General features: G+C 49.5%; 6 protein-coding genes across 6 annotated transcripts; 3 read left to right on the top strand and 3 right to left on the bottom strand.

The window, feature by feature from the left end:
- Window positions 1–173: 173 nt before the first annotated feature.
- N7446_011197 (3-keto-steroid reductase) lies at window positions 174–1,845 on the bottom strand. The gene is made up of 2 exons (XM_058519939.1): window positions 1,594–1,845; window positions 174–1,532 (listed from the first exon to the last, which is right to left on the bottom strand). The coding sequence occupies exons 1-2, from the start codon at window positions 1,665–1,667 to the stop codon at window positions 278–280; spliced, it is 1,329 nt and encodes a 442-aa protein (XP_058367463.1). The 5' UTR covers window positions 1,668–1,845; the 3' UTR covers window positions 174–277.
- Window positions 1,846–2,016: 171 nt separating this feature from the next.
- Window positions 2,017–3,264, top strand: N7446_011196 (uncharacterized protein; the record flags this gene model as incomplete). The annotated part of the gene is made up of 1 exon (XM_058519938.1): window positions 2,017–3,264. The coding sequence occupies one exon, from the start codon at window positions 2,017–2,019 to the stop codon at window positions 3,262–3,264; it is 1,248 nt and encodes a 415-aa protein (XP_058367462.1).
- A 211-nt stretch (window positions 3,265–3,475) lies between these two features.
- On the top strand, window positions 3,476–4,919 carry N7446_011195 (sucrase/ferredoxin-like domain-containing protein; the record flags this gene model as incomplete). The annotated part of the gene is made up of 2 exons (XM_058519937.1): window positions 3,476–3,868; window positions 3,975–4,919. 2 exons carry the CDS (start codon window positions 3,476–3,478, stop codon window positions 4,698–4,700), a joined length of 1,119 nt encoding a protein of 372 aa, XP_058367461.1. The 3' UTR covers window positions 4,701–4,919.
- A 4,263-nt stretch (window positions 4,920–9,182) lies between these two features.
- On the top strand, window positions 9,183–10,262 carry N7446_011194 (putative C2H2 finger domain protein; the record flags this gene model as incomplete). The annotated part of the gene is made up of 4 exons (XM_058519936.1): window positions 9,183–9,236; window positions 9,286–9,477; window positions 9,530–9,609; window positions 9,656–10,262. 4 exons carry the CDS (start codon window positions 9,183–9,185, stop codon window positions 10,260–10,262), a joined length of 933 nt encoding a protein of 310 aa, XP_058367460.1.
- A 6,648-nt stretch (window positions 10,263–16,910) lies between these two features.
- N7446_011193 (pyridoxal phosphate-dependent aminotransferase) lies at window positions 16,911–18,523 on the bottom strand (the record flags this gene model as incomplete). The annotated part of the gene is made up of 4 exons (XM_058519935.1): window positions 16,911–17,512; window positions 17,569–17,854; window positions 17,917–18,392; window positions 18,439–18,523. The coding sequence occupies 4 exons, from the start codon at window positions 18,521–18,523 to the stop codon at window positions 16,911–16,913; spliced, it is 1,449 nt and encodes a 482-aa protein (XP_058367459.1).
- A 1,123-nt stretch (window positions 18,524–19,646) lies between these two features.
- On the bottom strand, window positions 19,647–22,540 carry N7446_011192 (Rho family guanine nucleotide exchange factor CDC24; the record flags this gene model as incomplete). The annotated part of the gene is made up of 3 exons (XM_058519934.1): window positions 19,647–21,197; window positions 21,258–21,506; window positions 21,566–22,540. The coding sequence occupies 3 exons, from the start codon at window positions 22,538–22,540 to the stop codon at window positions 19,647–19,649; spliced, it is 2,775 nt and encodes a 924-aa protein (XP_058367458.1).
- Window positions 22,541–23,815: the final 1,275 nt, after the last annotated feature.

Genomic DNA, 23,815 nt, shown 5'->3' with positions numbered 1-23,815 from the left:
GTTTTTAGCAATTGGTGGGCAAGGAAGTCATGCCATATCTGTTTTAATGAGATCATGGGCTTGGGCGGGTTCTGTTGATGTACATAATGGAAGGCGGATATCAAAACAAAAAAAGATGCAACTCCTTTGATCTTTAATGTATGAATTATTGTGATTACCATTGTACATGCGTAGTTTATTACATGCAGATATGGATGTAGTATGTCGTCAACCATTTTGCAGAAGACAAGTCCTATGTTGCTGTCTGCCAACCCCGTTCCGTGTCCAGGCCGATTGCCTATGAGCTAGCTTCAGCTTGATCCAGGATCTCATCCCATTGAACGCGCAGCTCTTCCATCTGCTTCCAACACTGGCGTCCGAGTTCCTCAAACTCCTCTTTCTGTTCCAGAGTCAAGTCCACTGCGCCACGCTTACGCCGCCGGACTCGATCACCCTCACTAACAAACTTCCCAACAACACCTCCATGCCCCCACCCATCGAGCTCAGTAGAAGCAATACTATCCACCCCAGACCGCGTGCAAGATGAGCCCCATTTCACTCGACCACCACTAGACAGATGATACGGCGCCTCAGCAGCGTCCACCTCTTCCTGCGTTCCAAGCGCAAGGAAAACCGGCGCACAAGCACCCAGATATGTCGACAGATTATGCCACGGCGAGCCCAGCATACGGGCAAGCCAGAAAGCAATGAACATACAATAAACAAGAGGAAGGGGAAGAGGGATAATAGCCGTAGCGCAGATACCAGGATGAGAGAGATACGAGCGCGGCTCAGCAGTAGGCGGATCGGTATGAATAGCGTGCGTTTCAACCTCTGTCTCCGACTCCAAGAATCCATCCACGGCCCACGGAGCCGTACACTGCAAGTCAGACGTCAAAGCCAAGATATCAGTAAGAGCCTTGGAAGACTCGTACGGAGTCGACGACTTCAACGCCTGGATATCATCGACCTTGAACATCTTGGTCGTGGCCTCGAGACTGGAAACCCAGACTACACGCCCGGGCCCGTGAATGCGAGCGCGCTTCAATAACGGCACTACATTATGCGCCAGCATGTAATGGCCAAAGACGTTTGCGCAGAATACCGCGCCGAGAGGCGGTTCCTCGGGGAGGGTTGTTTGCTTGTCGGTGAGCACGCCGACGGGAGCGACTTTGTACGACGGCCATGTTACTTGGTGGACGAGGTCGGTGCACACGCCCCAGATTGCGCTTGGCCAGTCGATTCCGGACCAGCCGCCTAGACCAGCGTTTAGGATAATTGAGTCGAGTCTTGGGAGGGTGCGGATTAATTTGCGCGACAGTTCGCGGACTGAGAGGAGGTTGCCAAGGTCGACGCTTTCGTTGATGAAGTGGACGCGTGCTGCGGCGGTTGGGGAGTGCGCGCTTGAGCGGAGGTGAGCTTCGAGTCGGCGGTGGGTGTCTTCAGCTTTGCGGGCGCTTCGGGTTGTGAAGATTATTGTGAGGGATTGGGATTTTGGGTGGGAGGCGAGGAATTCATCGGCGAGGCGGCAGCATATTGAGAATCCGAGGCCGCTGCGGTGAGTTCGTGTTAGTACTGGATATTTGGGGCAATGGGTTCAATTTGGGGTGCTACCTGTTTGCCCCTGTTACCAGGATATACAGCATGTCTGCTGCCTCGTGAGGGGTCTCCGGGGTCTCCTTATCCATGATTTGTTGTGTTTTTGGTGTGTGCACTTTTTTTTTAAATCTCGGAGATAGGAGTCTGGGATAAATCTTCAATTGAAGATGTTTGAGGGGTGCAAGGCTAGCGCGTGAGTTCCTAGTGAATGCGATATGTGAGCAGATGCTGGTCCCAACCTTGAACTGGTAACACCATCGAGTGACAACGGTGGGTTCGTTCGGATTGCATAAGGGGGTTTGTACAACAATTATATTGCACGTGACCTTATCCTTATCGCAACCTTCCGGAACTGTTGTGCTTCGTCATTCTCTCCTTCGTTTCCTCGCATGGCTGAGGTCTGCTAATTCTCACCTGCCGTGCATTCGGCGCGCGGTCATGGCAGTCAGACTTGAACGGTTTATCAATACGACCGGATTTTTCTTCTTCGCCGTCATCCTCTTCTGCCTAATCCTCCTCACCCCGGCAGATGCCATCTACCAATGCTACGAAACACGCCGACTCACCAACATCTTCTTCATCACCGGCGCATACGTAATTACCTTCCTTCTCACAGTCCTCATCTACTCGACACGCATTTACACAAACCGGAACACACTCACCGGCATCCCGAGAGCCTGGATTCCCGTTGAGAAGGAAGATGTGAACAGGAGCGTTAGACGACTGGTCAAGGAAGGCCTCACCCGTAGCGCGGTAATCGCGTACCAGGCACGTCCACGCGATATCGCTGCCGATGAGGACAACTTCCAAAGCTACAAAGAGCTTCTGGTCGACTCTGAACGACCCCCGTGGGGCCATGTCGAGCATCCCGGCTGGTCTTCGCCTGCTTCGCCAGATCTCCCGGATCTACCATATCGCACGGTCATCCAGGAATTGCCTAGCTTAATTGAAGCTAAAGCTGTCTCCCTTGCCCCGGCGGATTCGTTATCTACTGCGTCCCCAGACCCCTTCGGTCCGTCGAATGACCTTACGACGCATTCTCTCCCAGATACGCGTGTGGTGGAAGTGCTGCAACGGCCCGCTTCTATGGGGTTGAGAGAGTATATTCGGCACCTAACATCCCTGGGAGTAATCTACCCTGCTGAATTAGGTGCAGACTTTCTCGCGCATTACGAACGTGCGCGGTTTTCATCACGGGATCTGCATGAGGCGGATTTCCGTGATCTGATGCATCTCTTTGCTGAGGTCCTGAGAGGGATGACCACTCTCGCACCGCCGATTTTGGATGAGCTATATGACAGCGCAAGCTTCCGACAAGCTTATACCGACTCTGTCATCGGGCCTTCAGACGAAGAGGGCGAAACAGATACTGTCGACAATTCTGCGTACGATCGGTCTTTGGGACCAATGCGCAGCAACAGCCTCCGCCCATCCAATGCGTCCACTTGGGACAACCTGTCTAGATATGACACTGCACCCGCAATGCAAAGCCCTAACTCTGGCACGTCAATTGGAAGCGGCTCTTACATGGGACCAGGCCCTTTCCGCACGCCTTCTACAAGGTCCCTCCGACATGTACCATCGGGTCGGTCTGGCAGCTCGACGGGTAGTGTCATTCGCCTGACACAGCCACGAGATCCTACAGATCTACCTTACACCATTGACTACGCTGGACGTAGGCATTGACGACATCCCATTCATGAAATGTATATTAGTTTATAGAAACCGGCAAGTGGACGGCTTTTGACCGGAAAACGTGGGGGCTTAGTCAGACGGAAACATTCCGATGCTCGGCAAAGCTGCAAAATGATTGATAAGATCATCACTGCCATACGCGTCATTCAAGCAGACTCTTCCTTCTCAAAGAAGTAATCTGTGCGCTGTACTCTGTAAAAAAATGCATCTCTTCCGCCGAGGGGCATCCTCCCTCTTCAACTCCTCGAACGCCTCCCTCGCCTCTTCCAAGACCGATGCCACGACCGACGCTGTGGGCGACAATGCCCTCGCCGCAGAGGGATTCCAGAAAGTCGCATCCAGCGATAAGCTGTTTAGAACCGTCGACCCAGCTGTAGACGGGGAAGACTGCTTGCACGACTGTGCTACATGCACGGTCAAGTACCCCGCGAAATTCGATGTCGACCACCAAGACGAACTATACGGACAGGTCAACGGGTGGGCGACGCACCTGCTCGTCGCAACCGGCAAATCAGATTGGGTCAGAGATGTGGCAGATGAGGAGGGAAGTGTCATGGAAGCAATTGAGAAGGGAGGACTAGAACCGAGCAATGGGGTATGACGAGCAGCCAGGCAGCTGAAGCTCTTTGCTTGCCAGAGCCCAGAGCCCAGCAGAGCCCATAACCCACGGCACAAAACACCAGCTAACAATAACGAACCAGAGACTCAAGCTATCAGCTTCGAACATGCCTGTCCCAGACGAATACCACATGGAAGAAAAAGGGAAGCAACCAACAAACGTGCTCCTCCTGCCCAGCTTCACCGTCGTAGAGCACGTCACGCCGCAACTGGTTCCAGATTTGATTGAGAACTTTGTCAACAAATCCCTGACAACCACAACACCACTCGGTGGCGCATGGTTGGAACCCTCTCCTCCACCCTCCCCCGACAACGAACAAACCGGCCAAGCAGAGCTGCCGCACCCGTCCACAACATCCATCACTTCCCTCCACTCCCACCCCTGCCCACACGCAGCAGTAATCCTACTCTGCTCCCAGCGCACGCGCGACGCCCGCTGCGGCCAATCTGCACCACTCCTCAGAAAGGAATTTGAGCGTCACTTGCGGCCGCTCGGGTTATACCGCGATATGGACGACGAGAGACCTGGCGGTGTGGGTATCTACTTCATCAGTCATGTCGGTGGACATAAATACTCTGCCAATGTGATTGTGTACCGTCGACGAGACTTCGACTGGTACAAGCGTGATGCTGTTGAGAGTGTGGATCGTGAGGATGAGGGTGCTGCGCAAGGAATCTGGCTGGCGCGTGTGCGGCCCGAGGAGTGCGAGAATATTATCAAGTATACTGTTCTCCAGGGCAAGTTGCTCAAGCCTGGATCACAGTTGCGAGCTGGGTTTGATCGAGAGCGCGGTGTAACGAGTTGGTAACGTTATCCATGCTGAATGTGTTAAAGTTGTTGGTGTTGATATCATGGATCTATTGAGATATACATCGGGTATAGCTTCCATCTTGCATTTTGGTCTATGCATTCATTTGTGTTCCGATATAACATCCTCTGAATGCGGGTCTGTCCTCCAGAGTCAGGGTACAGCTTGCATGATTCATAATCCGGGCATCGCCGGGATTGAGTTCATATGTGATTTAGCATTAGAATATCATTGTTAAAAATAAAAAAAATAAAAAGAAGGTCCAAAGTCCAGCCAAGCCACAAAACCGCTTATGCCCAGCTATGCCCAGCTATGCCACAGTCAGATCAAAAACACGCTCTAGGCTGTAGTGAGCACACCTCCGACTGTACAGACAATCAGATTATCACGCCATACTCATACCGACACCATACCCATACCATACACCCCTCCAACCCATGCACCCCACAAAACAGCACGAAACAAGAAAAAAATACATCCTCAGCGCAAGGAGACGATAATGCGCCGTGCTATCTCCACGTTAGTCGTTGGCGTGCATGCGTACCCGACTGCCGAGCCGGCATTGCATGGATAAGGATGAAGCCATCGCCGGCAACCCCCATTTTTAGACCAACACAAAACGTCATACTGCACGCCCATTAGTAAGGGGGTATCAGATGATAGAAAGGGGAAAATGGGGAGAAGCCAAGCCCATCAGCCGCCATCAGCCCTTGTGGTGTTGGCTCCACAGGGCTTCTAGAGGGACGGACTTGAGACGGTGATTGTACAGGATAGAGAGGAGATTTGTTAGCCCCCTTGCACCCATGTACAGAAGGAAGAGAGAGCGGGTGACGCGGATTGGGGATAGGATTTTGTTGCGGGGTTTTGGTAGACGGGATGATATCCCTGTCTCTGGATTGTTTCTCTTTAGTTGGTACAAGATACAATCGGAGCGAGTTGTTGGTTGACTCCATAGTATGCAGTAAGGAGGCGTACCAGAAAATGACTGGCTTTGGTTTTGACAGGGGCGGTAGGTTTGGCTTTCTCGCTTTCTTACTACTATCTTTTGAATCAAAACATGAATGGACAGTCAATACCTGCAAGGGGCCAAAATGGTGGCTGTTTGACCTCAAGCCCCAAGACCCTGCGGTGCCTAGCGCTGATAGGAGAAGTATTGCTGACCGACACTTCGCGACTATCAGACGAGCTGTGACGGAGTATGAAACCGACTGGATTTTATTTCCGTGACGATTCTATCAGGTATGGATAGACAGTAGATCGTCCGGCTTAATCTGACTTATGTGAAGCTAGAACATGTTGTCCGGCTAGCCAGTCCAGCAGAGCGTGATTAGCATTCTACTGCTTCTCCTAGGCAGAAAAGGTAATGGAAATATTTACTGAATCGCCAGTCAGCTTGCCTGGTCACTTGTCAGCCTGGGCGATAGTCGTCCGGACCTCGCCATGCGCGCGTCGGAGATTAATTTAGCGTGGCTTTTCGGAACATGTGGGAAGATAGTAGCGATTCTGGGGTTACGTATGGCTGCGAAATGTCTTTCGTTGTTTTTGCTTCACATGGAGGTATGGGAATGTCGGGTAACGTTCACTATAGCTTGACATATGTGTGTCCACCAGTCTTTATCTTCGTACACGTACTTGATACTTTCCACCGTCAGCCATCAACTGCATCTGTATCACTCGCCAAGTCGACTCAAAATGCGGGGTAGAGAGAGGGGAGGGCGAGTGAGAGCTTCCTCTAGGAACTCTATTGTCATGCAGGTTCACACAGCTTCTCCCGTGAAAAGCCTTACAGTGTACATGTACATGTATCAACTTCCACGTAAACGAGTGGAGCCCTCTAATCGGACACTTGGCCTCGATCCCTGTCCGGACACCTTCTCCACGGCAAATGAAAGCTCGAACAAAAGGTTATTTATCCAGCTCCCTGGGACGATGTTGACTCATTTCTACATGTACATATATGTATATGTATCCTCTATTCCATCATGCGTGCACACCGGTTTTCTCTTGCATCCGCGTCAAACTCGGCAGTCACATCCCACTTCACCATGCAATGGCTTCTTCCTATCTACATAGGCAACGTAAATGTATATGTATCAGTAGCTGTACTTAACCAAGCTAGGCCATATGCCGAGGTGATCGACGAGTCGTACAGCTCTGCGGAGTGAATACCGTTTCATCTAGCGTGCAATCCAGTGAGTAGCCCACCGAGGATTAGAGCTACATGTGCTTGCAGTTTAAGTTATCTCTCGCCTAAGGGGTGGATCAACAGATTGCAATCTCACTCCTCCACTTGACGGGATTTGCTTCCAAGGTTTTGTAGTGTCAACCAGAGCGCGTCTGCGAAATTCTGGACCCCATCCAATTTTAACGCCTAGAAAGGGGGCCGAAGATGGCCGATGGGCTGTGCAAGCTAGATTGTACAGTGGCTGAATCTGGTGTACTCTCAAATGAGTTTATTACAGGAATTACTTATTCTATTTTATTTTAATTCTTGTCCCAGGATATGTCCGATGAGCTCGATGGCTGAAGTGGGCTGCATCCATCATTTTAGCGGAGGATTTCGTATGGCCCTCGAAACTGCACATGCTTTTCACCTCGTACAGAGTGTACATCATCAGAGTCAGTCTGGATAGCCTGGGAAGGTCGATTGGATCTTGAAACAAGATCTGCGCTCCTCCGCCAGGGTAGCTGTGGCAGTGATCAAACAGGCAGGCCACTCGGGAAAGTTGTCGAAGTAGACAGGTGTCGATCACGAAAAAGGCAACAGAGCCTGATAGGCCATTCCTATTGCGTGGATTATCCACCTCCCTCTTTCTGCTTTCCTCGTGGCGTATACTCCATCGACAGCCAAGTAAGGTTATAGGATCAGACGATCGTTGTTTAAGATTATCCTAGTGGATCGCCACGTTCAGGAGGTACCACGGCACCTCTTCTCTTTTTAAAAATACATGTAGATTGTAGCACCTATGGCTTTGCTATTTCAGCCCATGACGATAAAACGCTCTAGCATATGAGCATATCTCGTGTCCTCACCGCACAGTCGCAGATCGCGGCGTCGCCGGTATCTCCGCTGAGCCTACACCCGGGCCAACCGAGGCTATCCGGATCCTCCTCTCTTGTGAATGAGGCGATGATCCATGATTCCGAACGTCAAGCACATGGTTTGCCACAGAGTGTAGAGAGAAAGAGAGGCTATTTAAAAAAAAGAAAAGAAAAAGTACCATGCATTTGTTTCTGCCTGACCTTCCAAACAGACTTTAAGTGTGGCGGCAAGATGGACTTGGAAGCAACCTAGTGATGCCACTTACGTCTTTAAAAGGAAAAGCAAATATGATTGCTGGACATTATACGGTGAAGAAGAAAAGACGCCCCTTGTTCACACTCACAACACAGGGATGTGGCACTCTCAGGTAGTGTGCATGACCAACGAATGAAATGCCCGAGAGTATATCGAGTCGAAAGTCTATCGCGCTTTTCATTTGAACCAGAAACACAACCCGTCAAAATGGGATTTCAAGAAAACCCCTACAGGTACATGTGTGCACCCTGTTGATCTGTGGATGTACAACATATTTCATCTCCGCGGCATTTGCTATAGCCTGGAACTGTGGAGAGACGGGAACAGCCCCAACCTTATGGCAGATGGGGTACCCGGAGCCTTAGACGGGTTCGGGGTGGACGAGCAAGCCGTTCCCGTGAATCTTGAGAAGCTAGGGTACCTGATTCTTCCCAGGTTCTTTCGGGATGGGCTTCATTACTCCGAGTCTACTCTGTCGCTGCAGAGTGATGCCGCGTCATAGGATATCCCTTGCAGTTATCGTTCCGCTCTTTGCCTGGGGGGTGATGATTCTCCTCGGTTTGCCTTTTTTTCCTTTCTTTTTTTTTTATCTTTTACCTTTTCCTCTTTGGTTATAGTTTATAGTTTGCGGAGACATGGAGTGAGCTGGGGGAAATTACTTCCATATCATATACATCTCCCGTCTATGGAGTAGCTTTACAGTATTAGAAAGTATATATGATATCATGTCCCAGGTAGGTATAGACTCTTTCTCTCACCGAACCCAAAAATCCCAATGTGAGTGGTCAACTGCGATATCCAACAACTTAATAGAGGCTAATACTGTGTATTGTATGGTAATGTGGGGGTTTACCACTAAAAATAAATTACCCCTCTTAATTTCCCTTTTTTTTAATTGTTTTATTACTGGACTTTTTATTACTTTTATTACTTTTATTACTTTATTACTGATTACTAGACTATTTTCTTATTTTACTTAGTACCCAGTACTTACTTCTTATATACGGTATCATCCGCGCCGTTTTTCCCCTTCTCAGACTCTCCAGATTGAGGCTCCCCCCTCTCGTATATTCCTATATTATGCGGGTTCGACACATCCCGGCTATCCATCCTGCCTGACCAGGATTCTCTTTTCTTTTCCCCCTCCCCTCTCTAATCTTTCTCTCTTTGTCTTTCCTCCCATCATGGCTCCTGGTAGCGGCCGCGATTTTAACTGCACATGGGGAGACTGTCACAAGGTGAGTATTGCTTATTCGTGAAATACATTCCCCCCTAACCTGGGTGCAGTCTTTCAATCGCAAGTCAGATCTCTGTCGGCATTATCGCATCCATACCAATGAGCGACCATATCAATGCACTGTAACAGATTGCAATAAGAGTTTCATTCAGCGCAGTGCCTTGACCGTACACTCGAGGACTCACACGGGCGAAAAGCCCCACGTTTGCGATCATGAAGGCTGTCAAAAGGCATTTTCAGATGTAAGGGACTTGGCACTGGGTAGAATTGTGCATTTACTGATATTTTTCGCAGTCATCGAGTCTGGCCCGCCATCGCCGAATCCACACGGGTAAGCGGCCGTATATTTGCCAAGAGCCAGCATGCGAACGGAGGTAAGTAACACGAAGTCGTGAATGATAACCCGTCTGACTGTAATAGTTTCTGTCGCAAAACGACTCTCACGAAGCATCAACATCGTTCCCACCCTCCAGGGGCGATGACTCGGCCATCGTCGGAAGATGCGACCTCTGAGAACTCCTACCACCACCAAACACCGGTGTCGGTGCCCGCATCAATCCCGAACGATCAATACATGCTCGCTCAGCAACCATATTACGCACAATCGGCAACACCAAGCCACGAGTTCTATTCGCCGCAGAATGTTCCCATGGGGACGGTGCCAGTCCACGAAGCTCCTCCTCCGATCGTGGCCCAGAGTATCCCCGTTAGCTCTCCGATGAGCATGCAACACCAACAGCATCACCCGCATCAGCATCACCAACATCATCAACAGCAACAATATATGCAACAAATACTCCAGCAGCAGCAACAGCAGCAACAGCAACAGCAACAGCGCTATGACCCCAACCCGCGCACGAACTACATCCCGGCGGAGTACCAACAACAACCCTACCAGGGCCATCAGATGCCACAAGAACAGCCAATGATGGTTTCGTACCATCCAAACTATGCGTATAAACCCCCAGCACCCCGGATCTTGAATCAACCTGAGGGGACTGACTGGGGTTTTCTGGGTGTAGGCTAAGAGGAGACTTCGCATAGACTGATATGCGAAATGCGTTGTTTTATGCCCGTCACGACCTTCTATTCTTCCTTGATATTGATGTTCCCTTGGAAATCAAATACTCGCATCTATGTTGGATCGCTCTTTTTCTGTTCTAATCTACTCTGTTCTTTTCAGGGCGCTGGATGGATTCCCCCTTATGGCCTGCGTGATCTTCCATACATTGTTTTAAAAGGGAGGAAACGGCGTTGATATTCTGTTTCTGTCTTGATACCTGACATGGGATGTGTTTAATCTTTTCCCCGCTATCTGTTATTATTCCCTCTGGATTGGTCGTCTATTTTCACCGAAAGATTTATTATTTTTCTATTTTGCAAGTCCATCCCGATAATGCCCATGATGATACGAATACCCAAGCCAATATTTGGATTTTCTTCCACTAGTACGGAGTATCAGGAATATTACTGCGATGGATCTCCTAATCTTATTGGCTAGCCCTGGGACAATCCTAGATGTTTCTACTTTTACAATCCCTACAGCCCATCCGCCATGATTAGCAAGCGTAATCCCGCGTTATCCACCTGCCCCGATGGACACTAGACACTAGACACTACACACCAGATTTAACGTAGTATCCAAACACAACCCCCCACTTTTCTATGCAAAACCATATTAGCTGCGTAAAAACGGAAGCCCGCCATATCCAGCCCGGCGAAAATAAACACACACTCGAAATATGACCAAAATGCAAAGCATGCATGACTCGTGGCTTACTATTTTCCTAGCGTACGCGTTTAGTCCTATTCAAGTTTGATTTGGCTTACGGCCTCCGGCTTCTAGCTTCTAGACGGAAGGAGTTATCATTATTATTTTCGTCTTTTCTTTTTTGCCTCCCCGTTTTCCTACTTTTGCCCGCGGTGGCCCCATTCCCTTCCTTCCTCGACCTAGAAGGCTTTCCCGAGGAAGCCAAGAGGCCAAGAATCCCAGAGAAGTGCAACCCTGTCTCGCTAACAAAGACGTGCGCTTTTCATTCGCGTGCTCGTTTACGCTTGTCCCTTCTAGACCTGCTTGGCGATCACCCTGGCTCTACGGCTTGCCTGTGTACATTGTACCTGTTACCTTCTGCGCAGTTTATCGATTTTATTGTTATGTCATGGGATGGGGATTTTCCTAGACGGTGATGGCGTTGTTGGAGTTGGAAATGGTAAAATTTATGTTAGTCCAACCAATGAGGTATTCGGTTTTGATTGGTACTTGGGATTTGGAGAGAATTTTGGGGGGCGAGATTTGATTTGATTTCTGACCTCGGAGAGAGAAATGTCATGAGGATCACTTAATTTTTTCCCTCCAGGGATCATCAGGCAAACAATAATTTTGGGCTAGATAGTCCGCCATCGCTGTCGCAGTCCCAGTCGCCGTCACATTCACATCCACATTCACCGTCAATTGTCTTGGATTCTCTCGCATTCGCATCGCCATCCCGGTTTACCGATGCAACAGTAATCTCCCTGCCCATCCCTCGAGAGAGAGACATACATGAAGTGCCCTGTCTAGCAAAGTTTATCCCGGTCGATTAATCCCGGTTACTGATCACTACCCAGGATAATTTTTTGGCTCACTAAGACACTTTAAGGTAGACTAGGGGTTCCTCTATATTGTAGTCTGCATGACTGCAGATGAGTAAAATGTAACCCGTTGATCACCGATCCACCGTAGTAGGAATGTTCCACTTAGGTCAAACATATCGCCACTAGTCGCGAATCGCACTAATCATGATCGCGCGTGCGACTTTCCCCTTTGTACTCCGTACTTGGGGCGAAGACAGTACAGTACTCTCCGTACAGTAGCTTGTGGCAAACACCAGAGGAAAATAATATCAAGGAACGAGATAAGCCGGAACTTTGTGAGACAGTCCTGCGCCATTGACGGTGCGTAGGTTTAGTCTGATTTGTATACGGGCTCGGGTTGAGGATTGGCCATTATTGTAATATCGAGATAGTGATACCCAGTAAAAAGAGCGCGCAAGAATAGATTAGATTAATTTGTTCTGCCTGTCATATGTGTATTATGTCACAAATTAGAAAGTAAGTTAGAAATTGGAAACTGGAAATACAGAAACACAACGGGTGGTTTTTGGAATTGCAGACCCATCACGGCTTGACTCTGTCGAGCTCCATCGACTAAAGCTGCACCTCAGAACCGGTTTTATTCGGTGTTCACTACTGTAGGCATGAAACACTGCCCAAGGCGAATCGGACACCATTTCCGTGGGAGCAGATTTGGCGAATGATCTTCGTTTTTATTGACGTCTTTATTTTTGATTTCTAATGTGTTTTAACTTTCGCGATGTTTCCTTTTGCATACGGGATTGTTGGAACCGCGAATCAACGCGGACTCACCGGACTTGCGGCTGGGCCTGCCGAGACATAAGTTTTTGATCTGTAGTGCGTACCGGGGTGATGTTCCTGACGGGGATTATTCCTAGCCCGGTAAGTGTAGATGGAACATGCAATAACGGAATGAAAAACAAATCGCTCACAACACAAGGATAGACAGCGTCGGGGACTAACTTCGGAAGAACCGGGTAGTCGGCGTGTTTCTCAGGCACTAATACACGCACTAACACACTAAAGAATGGTGCCAGGATCACAGCCCTGGAGTACCTGCGCAACTACGTAAGTGGACACAAACGCCTTTGACTCTTCTTGGTCCACGCCCTACAGAAATGGGGCTCCCCGCATGCAAGTCACTTGGCCATAGCATATCATATCCTGAAACGGTAGATCAATGCTCGGATCAGTTCTATACTCCGTTCTTGACTTGACTTTCTGACATCTGGGTCCTGGGTTCTACTCCATAAGCATTCGAACTATATTCCTGGTTCTGGTTGGACTTTCCGATCTGATGGATCTCAGCTATGCTACTTGGCGAAATATCCTAGGAAAATGCCCACCCAATCGCTCCATGAAATCATAAAGTGGCGTCTGCGACGGGGACCGTCCCCGTTTTACTGAGTCGCCGACACCCACAATATAGTTCCGACAAATAGCAAACATCATGAAACGGGACCGAGTAGATTAAAGTAACAGTATATGTTTAATGACAGGGATACAGTTGCCAGACAATCCGTTTGGATAATTCCTAGTCTGGGCACTGTACCGTCGAGATGGAAATAACCCAAACCAGACCCATGACTGGAGAGATCTAAGAATATAGACACAAATATGGACAAGTAACAAGGTATTCACAAAACAATTGCAAGTGTCGAACGATAAATCACGAATCCCGACCGTCAACCGAGGTAAAAAGAGCAACAATTTTCTGGCCCCCAAGCCAAGCCCCGTCTACTCACGGTAGTCACCTTCACTTACGTACTCTTGGAAACATTCGTACCAATAAGAAGAGCACACACCATGGACATGTCATGCCGGGATCTCTCAACATAAGGCATAATAAACAAGTACAATTATTATCCAATCGATCCGGGTTTCTCAATACCGGTGCAATATTGAGGTAGATCGATAATCGCTTACGGTTCACATGCGTCTACTGCACCGAACTACTCCGTACGCATTTCTTTTTTAGGTAGTTCGCTTGCCATGCAAGCTCCGACATTCAGTCCTCTCTCCAAGCGAGCTTCTCTGTGGGGATAAGGTCAACGGCGATCCAAGGGGGAGAGACCACCGGGACCCGCCGACCCTCTTGCCGTCTGAATGGTTGGGAAATGATCTCCTGCTGGTCTATGCACATTGGTTTGTGAACTGTCAGGGATATCCCCTGTTGTGTTTGGAGTATATGTGCAAATCGTAATTCCCGTTGCTATTGCGATTGCAATTGCGATCGCGATGGGACCTTGCAAGTTGGGTTAGTTGAAGTTAGTTGATAGTAAACTATAGTATATTATCGTTGACGGTGTAGATACTGTAGTCCTGAGACAGTACTCTACACTACAATGTATATAGTATTAAGAACCACAACCTCTTAAGATGGGGATGGACTAGGGAGCTTGGCCGAGAATATGACGACATTGTCTCTACGCGGTCGTATATCGGAGATAAGGCTCGCTGTGATTTGTTATTCCCTGAGCACTAATCTCTAGGCGCCGGGCTGTATAGCTTGCCGCTGGTGTTGGCGCGGGGTGGAGAACGCGAACAGCCATGTTATTGCCTGCCGCGTTTTATTATGGAGCCCGATGTCTCCATCTTTCACTTCGGCTCTGGTAACGTTAGTCCTGTTACAGGTACAGGCACAGCCTCCCAAACGGGTACGTACCTCGAGAAAGTAACAATACTAATACTGTTAATAATGTACAGACTCTGACGATCGAAGCTCGTATCGAGTCACACGACAGGGGAAATAAATGGTACCGACCTGCAACTAGCGGACAAAAGCCCGATGCCAATGTCAGGACTGTATTAGTCTAGCGCTCTGTCAAATTAGACCTGGGACTACTACTTCCAAAATTTGGATAGCCTCGAAAGCCGCAAAAGCCGCCAATTGTAAGCTTTGAATTAGATGGAGCTTGGGCCTTGGGAGCTTGGGACATGTGGGAACTGTGGGTGTAGCCGTGTATTAGTTACATATATTACAGTACAGGGTGGGGTACGCTACTCGACCGTTACCGGGATCCACTGGATCCCGGTATTACATTACCGAGTACAAAACACTCTTATACACATGTTGGCATTCCACACGTTGGGAGAGATCTTGAATCCAATTACGTGTACTCTAGGTACCAGAAGTTCAGACATTGACCTAGTGCATCCAGTAAGAAGTGGATATCCTATTCAAAATACATGTATGACCATATCCTTCTTTCGTGTTAGACCGAACCAGCACAAAACAAGCTTTGTGGAATGGAGTCCACATCGATCACCGCGAGGCCATTGCGCTTTCTAATCCAGGTCCAGATCGAAGCCCATGTCGTATTCCATGTCCTAATTTTAAGATAATTCTCTTAACACCAAACATGATATCCGCCAAAAGTGTTAGAACCGTTCAAACTGTCAGCAGGCAACTTCGATACGAGCGATCGACGCCGCTTATAACCGCCAATGTAGCGGCTCAGGCCGTCTAGTCCAATTCTGCCGAGCCAGGAAATTACCAGATCGTGTTGCTCGGCTGTTGAGTGGGGAGAAGGTGTTTTCAAACTTTGATCCCTGGTCCACATGTGGCATTGTTTCAACTGTCACTTTTTCTGTCTGTGTCAATCACTATCACCTTGCTTGATTTCCTGGCTTTGCATTTGGACTATACTGTATCTGCGGTGTCACCTCAAACTCTGAAGATCCCGTCCAAAGGCGCCTCCCCCCATCCCATCAATCCCGGTTTTCTGGTATTCTTTGCCCCCACCCTCCCCTAATCTCCGGTCTAGATCGTTGAACGGCAAGATCGACTTTCTTTTTTTTGCTGGGGGGATGCCTTTTCGTTTGGTATATTAGGGCGAGGCTGTGTATAGAACCCATCCACTAGACCCCGATAGATCCAGATCTTGATCCAGACCCGGACTAATACCCAGAATTAGAAGCTGGACTACAACGGACCAGAACCACATTTAGTTCCCAGGTACGGAGTACACCTATATACAGTGCACCCGCAGTATATTGTAACGGTGACCTAGTTAAAAGACCGGTTATACTGTAGTAAAAGGTATAGATCGAGTCCACTTGTCTGCACTATGAACAGAGAGATGTCAACCAGAGATCTCAAATGCCCCCTGGAATTGACGTGTATCGACTCCCATATTACTTAGAGTTAAGTTAAGCAAATCGCTGTGATCTGTACGCACAATGTATCAGGCACACTGTAAGTCTGTAAGTAAGTTAGAGAATCCAGTTTGAAGTTGTAAGTGGAACCGTGCCAAGTACCAGAAACATTAATGAAGCCCAAACGCCAATCACAAACTTTGCAAATGTCACTCTTCCCGTCTAACTGAAATGAGAAGGAAATTTGGCCCACGGCTATCCCCCAGACAGCGCTAAACCCCTTTAAGAAATTTTAAACGAAGGCGGATCAGTATACAAATATGTATGGACTATGTTATCCTATTCTAGATATAGCTGTCCATCATTCCTGATTGAATGACCCAGGGCACTGGTTTCAGTGTTGGTGTCAAGTTAGTGTCTTGTCTGTATTGTTTGTACGACATTAGTACCGGTCGCGTTGAAGCTGAAACCGATGCTTGTACATGTACGTATACTCTATCAGGCAAGGGTCTTTGTAGCGTCTTGGTCCACACGCGGGTTGTTCAGTGGCTTGGCTATTTCTGGGGTGGCGTGTGTCGGACAACGCCGAATTGATATTGCTATCGGCCAAGAAGGGGGATGTACATGTACCTGACGGGTGATATCTGAGCCGATGAGTTGGATACGAGGTTATGCGCGTGTAGAGTAGAACGAGGGTTAATTGACGGATAAGCATATAAGCCGTTGCCATGTTTGATACAGATACGGCGTGCAAGAATAGCTCGTGCTCCGGTGCAGTATGGCTCGATGCTGGACAGGGAACTACGGTTGTACGGGGAAGGCATATCACTTCAAGCTCGATTTGTTAATCCTCTTCTAAGTTACTGAGTATATACAAGCAAAAAGTGACAACGATCAATGACGCTACATGCGCTAGCAAGGCCTTCTCCATAAACAAACTATACTGTAGATCCATAAATGTCATCTAATCATCAGAAACAGCAACTTCATCTTCCCACTTCGGCTGGACAACCTCACGAGCACGGTTAATAACACGCTCAATACCATCCAGACCCATCTTCAAGACATCCATCTTCGGACCATAACTCAAACGCACAAAGTGATGACACGGGCTGTCGAAGAGATCACGACGCTTAGCCGGGTTCAAGTCGAAAAAGATACCAGGAACGACAATGACCTTCTCGCTCAAGAGGGCGTTGAAGAAGTTCAGACCGTCGGAGATGTTGGCCTGAGGGGGCAGGGGAGGGTCGAGGGAGGTCAGATCCAGCCAGATGTAGAAGGTCGCCTGCGGTACGTCCTGCACGCGGAAGCCGATATCGTACAGGCGTTTCAGGACGTAGTCGCGCTTCTCGATGAAGTGAGACTGCAGCGCTTTCATCTCCGCGCGTACCAGGTTCGGCTCGAGCATTGGAATGGCGGCTTCTTGGAAAGGCACGTTGGCTCCGCCGTCTAGGTAGGAGCCTGCGGAGCCTAGCGCGTCCACGAATTCCTTGGGTCCGACGACCCAGGCAATACGCCAGCCTGGGAGACGGAAGCGCTTGGTCAGACCGTCGATTAGGAGGACGTCTGGGTGGCGGGTTAGTGGACATGCGGATACAACTCTGGGGGTATTGGGCGCTTACCATCCTTGTTGACGTCGATGACGTTTGCGGCACCGCTGATGGTTGAGCCATCGCAGCCTGTTGTGTAGTTGTATCCGCCGTAGAACTCGTCCAGGATGAGAGTTGCGCGGTCACGGCAAAGGTCCTGAATCTCAACCAGCTCCTCATGCGACACGAAGTGGCCAGTAGGGTTACGGGGGTTGGAGGTCAGCAGCACCTGAGTACCACGGGCGATTTCCTCGGCGATCTTATTGGGGTGGATGTGGTAGTGGTCCTCTTGAGAGAGAGGAATGGGGATGGGAGCAATCTGCCAGAGACCGTTAGCAAAGGTATCATCAGACAAGCTATGTATCCAAGCTCAACACTCACGTTCTTGAACAGCGACAGCATCTCCGAGTACGCAGAGTAATCGGGAATAGGGAACGACAGGTACGAGTTACCCAAGATCGCAGCAATCCGGATCAAACCCGCACGACCACCAGGCACAATGCAGACATTCTCCCAGGTGTACTGGCTCTCCTTGCCCTGACGGTAGTGGTCATTGTACAGACGAGCAACGGCCGCGCGCAACGGCTTGATACCGGCGGTCGGACCGTACTCCCGAGCAGCGGAGGTGATGGGGATCGACGTCGGGCGCGGGAAGCTACCTTCGATCTCATCGTCGGCCTCGGGGGCTCCCTGGCCTAGGTTGGCCCAGCCGGAGGGGTCTTCGGCGTAGCCATGCTCGGCGGCTCGCTCTGTACACCAGACGACACCGGTGGAAGCACGGGAGGCGTCGAGGCCGGCATGGGGACGGTGGCCTTCGTGGGCAGCGCGGAATTGGCGATGGGTCTCGGAATGGATTTCTGTTGGCTATTAGGAGAGTTGCATCTCGTCAGGGGGTGAACGCACCGTTGGTTGACAGCTCCTTGCTTGCTGAGAAGCGGCGGTTGTCAGCGGGGCGCAGGAGGCTCAGGCGTCGGCCGGAGAACGACATTCTTGGCAGCTTGTGACTTGGGCTTGATGAGATGCAGGTGGTGATATCCTTCGAGAAAAGAAGAAAAGCTGGAGGGAAAGTTTGTGCCTGACGGCTGAACCCACTGTTTTGTAAAAAATATCACTGCCAAATCCTGCCCGACGATTCGACAGAATCACCGACTCTTACACCAATAATCCCTCATTCGAATGCCAGACCCTCCACGCGTCTCAGACCATTATAGCGCAGGGCAAATGGGCAAATAGCCTTCTTTTGTTATTGTTATTATGTTGATCTTCCCCTGAAGCTTCAACTGCGCTACAGCTGTAGAATATAGGCATAGCTACCTATGCAGCGCCACAGCAAATATTCTAACACCATTAGACAGACCTCTTTTTAGACCTCTTTTTACACAGCCTATCGCAAACCAAAGAGCAAGTTTATATCATCTTACTTTCTAGAGGTTTTTGCTTCAGCGAGTGCTTCTTATAGAAGACAAGATTCAACCTAATCCACAACAGTTAAGTGTTTTATCAGGAAACCAGTCTATGGGTGTTGAAAAATCGAATTTTTACCAGCAGAATCTTTGATCAAAGGGATGCCAAAACTATTGCTGCGTCAATGTAGCTGCCCCTGTCTCGGCTACCCGGCTGCTACGGCATCCCGATGGGAGTAAACAAGTACGGAAAGTCTTTTATAGAATTCGTGAGAATGCAGGCCAGAAAGTACAAATCGATATGCATACATCGTGTAAAGTGCTTCATACGTTCATGGACATGGAGATCAGGTGAAGAGAACAGTCAACTTCCACATAAAAAGCGCAAATTCAAACGATGCAGGTCTTCCCGGAGGTCCCTCCACCTCGCTATAACCTTCATGCCGTAAATCAAATCATTATGCATACGTTCGTGGGGACAGTCCGAATGCCTGCCACGGCCATGCGGCTCGGAAGTCTCAGAGATGAGATAGAAAGAAGTATCTCCCCATGAACAGCTGCTCAGCGGTCTCAAGCCAACCCAGATGGGAAAGGTCAGAATGGGAGCACAGGCGATGCAAATTGTTAGAAATAGAAATCGATACGATCCTCGCAAAGTATAGGGTATTATTTCATGACGAATGGGAGAAATACGCGAGAAAGAGTCATCTAATCGACCACCTGACAGTAGAGCTGAATCTCTCCTATCAGGCCCTTGGCAAGCATGTCCCGGTGTTGCTCACGCCACTCCATGAATGCGAGCTGAACCGCCTCGTCACTATCGATTGTGACGAAATCTCCATCCTCGTCGCGGTAACGCAATCGAACGGTTTTGTTTCCGATAGATCGGTCAGTGAAGCGAGCCAGCTTGGCATCCACGCGGTCCGTCAACGAACGGAACAGGATGTTGGTTGCAATCACCAGTGTCACGTAGTTGTCATCGAAGTTGACCTTGGCCTTGAGCTGGGTGGGCATGTATGAGTCTCCTTCGTCAGGCTCTTGGGTCAGAGGCGAGGTGGCATGATCGGAAATTTGCGCCGAGTTGCGTGCTTCGTTGTATTCTGGTTCGTTGAAATGCGTAGTGTGGATGTGTGGCTGGGTACGGATGGGCAGCTGACTGTTGGTGGGCGAATTGTTCTGGCTTCGGTTGACTGGCGCTTTCATGTTGGCCATGTGCGCAGGGATCGGAGGCACCGGGACATTGTCGACGGTCTGCATCGTGTGCACTCCCATGTACCGTTGAGATCCTGGAGGTCCGTTGTTGTGGTGGTGAATGTCAGGACTACTAGCCGACCGCATCCGCTGAGCCATGCCATTGGCAGAGTGTCCCTGGGGCCCAGAGAGGGGAGGCAAAGACGGACGCTGGGCACCTCGACCATTAGGCTGTGGCGGGAAGTAGCTCCCAGAGGTTGAACCTTCCCGCGACGCTACACGAGACAGGGCCGGCGCTGTGTATCTATTTGACTCTTCATTCCAAACAGTTGATGGTGTTGTGGAATTGGTATTCTGGCGTCCGAAGGAAAATCCTGACTGGGAACTCGATCTGGTAGATGGAGTCTCTGTGGGAGAGAAGTAAGAGTTCATTCCGCGATCACTGGGTGACATATTTCCATTGCCGGAGAACTGAGTGTGCACCGATAGTGTCGGATCAGTCCCTCCAGTGTAGCGCGATCGGCTATTCGGATGAGGAACAGAGTTGGTGCTGCCACCGGTGGCGGACCGGGTTCTCAGGCTAGTACTAGATGCGTTTCGGCTCATAGGGAACTCAGAATAGTAAGGGTCTTTGCCGTTGGCGTCATCAGTGTCGTACTCCTGTTGATACGGGTTGGGCATATGGGCCATACCCTCCATGTATGTGAATTCGCTGTCCGAGGTACCAGTGTTCCGAAGATTGCGTCGCTCGGCTTGGATCGCCCGCTGGGTGTCAATGTCCTTGTACCAATTGCGCATTGTGTCTTCGTTCGAATAACGGATGATAAAATTGTCAACAACACCGGGGTCACCCTTCCAGAAGATCTGAATACGGTAGAGGCCGGGCTTTTGAAGGCAGACGATATCCGTGACGTTGGCCATGTAAATCCGACCCTTCAACTGGAGACGAGCCTTGCCTTTCGCGTTGAGAGACGGCTTGTCCTTCTGCATCATGAGCTTTGTCTTTTGCTTGTTGGGGTTGATGTCTTTGCAGCATAGAAGAATTCGCTCAAACAGATAGATGTGATACTGATAGTCATGTTAGTAAGTCTTTCATATAACGATAGACGATTAAAGCAAATGACATACCTCTCTTTCGTTATCCTTGCCACTGTCCCCCTTGACTACTTGGAACGTGCCAAATCGAAGAAGGTCTCCAAAGGAGTCCATCTTCAATGCCTTCCAATCATCCACGCGCTCAGAGAGATCAACAACGGCTGCTGCCAGATGCTCCTTGTGAATTGCCTCATTCGCAAAGTCCAGCACATTTTGAATAGTGTCAATGGCATGGGTGATATCGCCCTGAAGTTGCGGGTCTTCTAATTGTTTGCGTAGCTCCTATAACCCAATCACATTAGCCCATCAACCCAGAAAGGGCGACGAATGAGCCTACTTACCGAGAGCATGAGCGGGTAGCGTGTCAATCGCTGGAAGGGTTTAACGAAGAACCCGTTGAGCGTCTTCGGCTGCGCAACCATTTGTTGCAGGTCCACGGAACGTGGCGCACTCTTGATCTTATCCCACTCCTTGATACAAGCATCGTCGCAACGCATTTGGTTGGCAATGAAAGGTTCATACTGCCGGAATGCTTCTTCGTGCGAGAAGAATAGCTGACCCCAGTTCTGCATTTCTTCCGGTAGCGCGTAGTGTTGCTCCATACGAATGAGGAATCGTTGCGCAAAGTCTAGCAAGTTGTTCAAGTTGAGGAAAATCTGATGGCTCGCGTCACCCGTCAAAGCACCTGTCTCCTCTAGTTCCTTTTTAAGCGCTTGGAGATTTTGCAGGTGATGGACATAGTCGCGCTCCGTTTCCAGAAGCTCTTTCAGAATATGCTCCCGTGTGGTGAGCTTAACGGCCGCCTTAGCACCCGTAGGTGTTTCTGTGGCTTCCGATTGCTTCAATTGACCTTGCATCTCCAGGATGTCCACCACACGGTTGACCATCTTGATAACTTTAATGAATCCCGTTGTGCTATCGCCATAGAGATCAGTAATCAAGAAGCAATCTTGCTGGGGGAACGCCAGGTCTTGCAAGCAGGCCTGTAGGAACTTGAAGGTTGCAGCCTTAGGGCGCTTGCCTTCGGTCACCTTCTCCGGGTTGATTTCCAGCTTCTCATCGGGACCAGAGGCATTGTAGATACTCAACAGTGGATAGCCATTTCGAAGGCAGTTCCACAACGATGCTACCGGATCAGTGTTCCCTCTGATGCGATCATCGTCATCCATCTCTTGCAGGTATGACTCAAAATTCGGGACCTCAGATAGCCTCCTCCTTAGATTGACACAGCTCTGGTAGATCGATTCACCACCCCGTCGATTGATGATGTTATCCTCAGCGACCGGCGCGCCGCTCATCGCTGCGGAATCGATCATATCGAATGTCCTCGAGGGTGAAGTATATATGAGTTAGACCAGCCAGTCTCAATTTTGAATCTGCACAGCAGACCCGCGATGGGTGGGTACTGAGGGAGCGACAAGCGTCGGGAGATGGGAGATGACGATCATGGATTCCCCGGGTGGGTGTGGGCGCAGTCCAGGTTCGAAATCCAAGGCGACTAGCTCTCCGGTCAACGCGTGAGTTGTATATTCGGCGAAGCGGTTTCGAACAAGCACCCGGTAGATATATGTATATTTATGAACCGAGGACTCAGATGTCAAATTCGGGGCACCGTCACTCTCTGGCGGAAAAGGAGGGGCTCGAGGGATATATTCCGACCTGCAGCCAACCCCAATCGATAGGGTGTTTAGATTCGAGCTGAAGTATCGCTGCAGCCGGGCAAGCGAGTCAGATCAGAGATGAAAGAAAGTTCGGAGGAACACCTCGAAGGCCAGTCACTAGGACTCGGGGGGAGGCGAGGGGAAAAAGGGGCGCCAAGGGGATATGGGAACCAGAAACAAGGGCCCGATCGGATGATGATATCGAGACAAAGAAACAAAGCGACAAGAGCCAGTACAACAGATAAACGGCGGTTCTGCTGATGGTAGAAACGGAGAAAGGAGAGAGGGTGAGCCAAAGGAGTCTGTTCAGTTGCCCCAAGGGGTTTAGCGTGTGTTCCATCGGGCGGTGGGATGTGGAGAGGGGCAGTTGACACCTTGAAGTATAAGTATAGACAGACATGTTGATATTTTGGACACTCTGGGGATGTCTTGTCTGTTTGTCTGCTTGTCTGTTGTATATATCTTCAATGGATACTCCTGAGGACTACGGGCATGCTGCCTAAATGGCCATAGGGCCTAGCCATAGGCCCTAGCTATGCAGGTTAGATTGAGGGGAGTTCGACAGCTGGCAAGTGTACTTTACTGTATCGACATACAGACATACATGTACAATCTGGCATACAATCTATGTATTACGCTTTATGATGTATGGCGGAAATAGGCTGTCTGTTGGCTTCAAAGCTTCAAAGGCAAAGAAAGTCCGCGTCTATGGGCTTCCATGTAAACTACGGATTATTGGCTGGGGAGTACAGTAGAATAGGTACCTCATTCCCCTGTCCGCCATACTGTAGATCTAAGATCTAACTTGATACGAATCCTTGACTGGCGCCGGACATCTTCTATACAGTTGACCAAACCCACGTGACCCAGGGGCAGCAATGTCCATTCCTGTGCCTTCATAATTTTACAGTATTTGTTTTGTAATTTCGA

Source organism: Penicillium canescens (assembly GCF_028828765.1).
Source record: "Penicillium canescens strain IBT 15451 chromosome Unknown utg000008l_segment0_segment0, whole genome shotgun sequence".
In the NCBI taxonomy this organism is placed as follows: domain Eukaryota; kingdom Fungi; phylum Ascomycota; class Eurotiomycetes; order Eurotiales; family Aspergillaceae; genus Penicillium; species Penicillium canescens.
The sequence above is the reverse complement of the archived record's forward strand: the minus strand, read 5'-3'. Positions and strand labels throughout refer to the sequence as shown.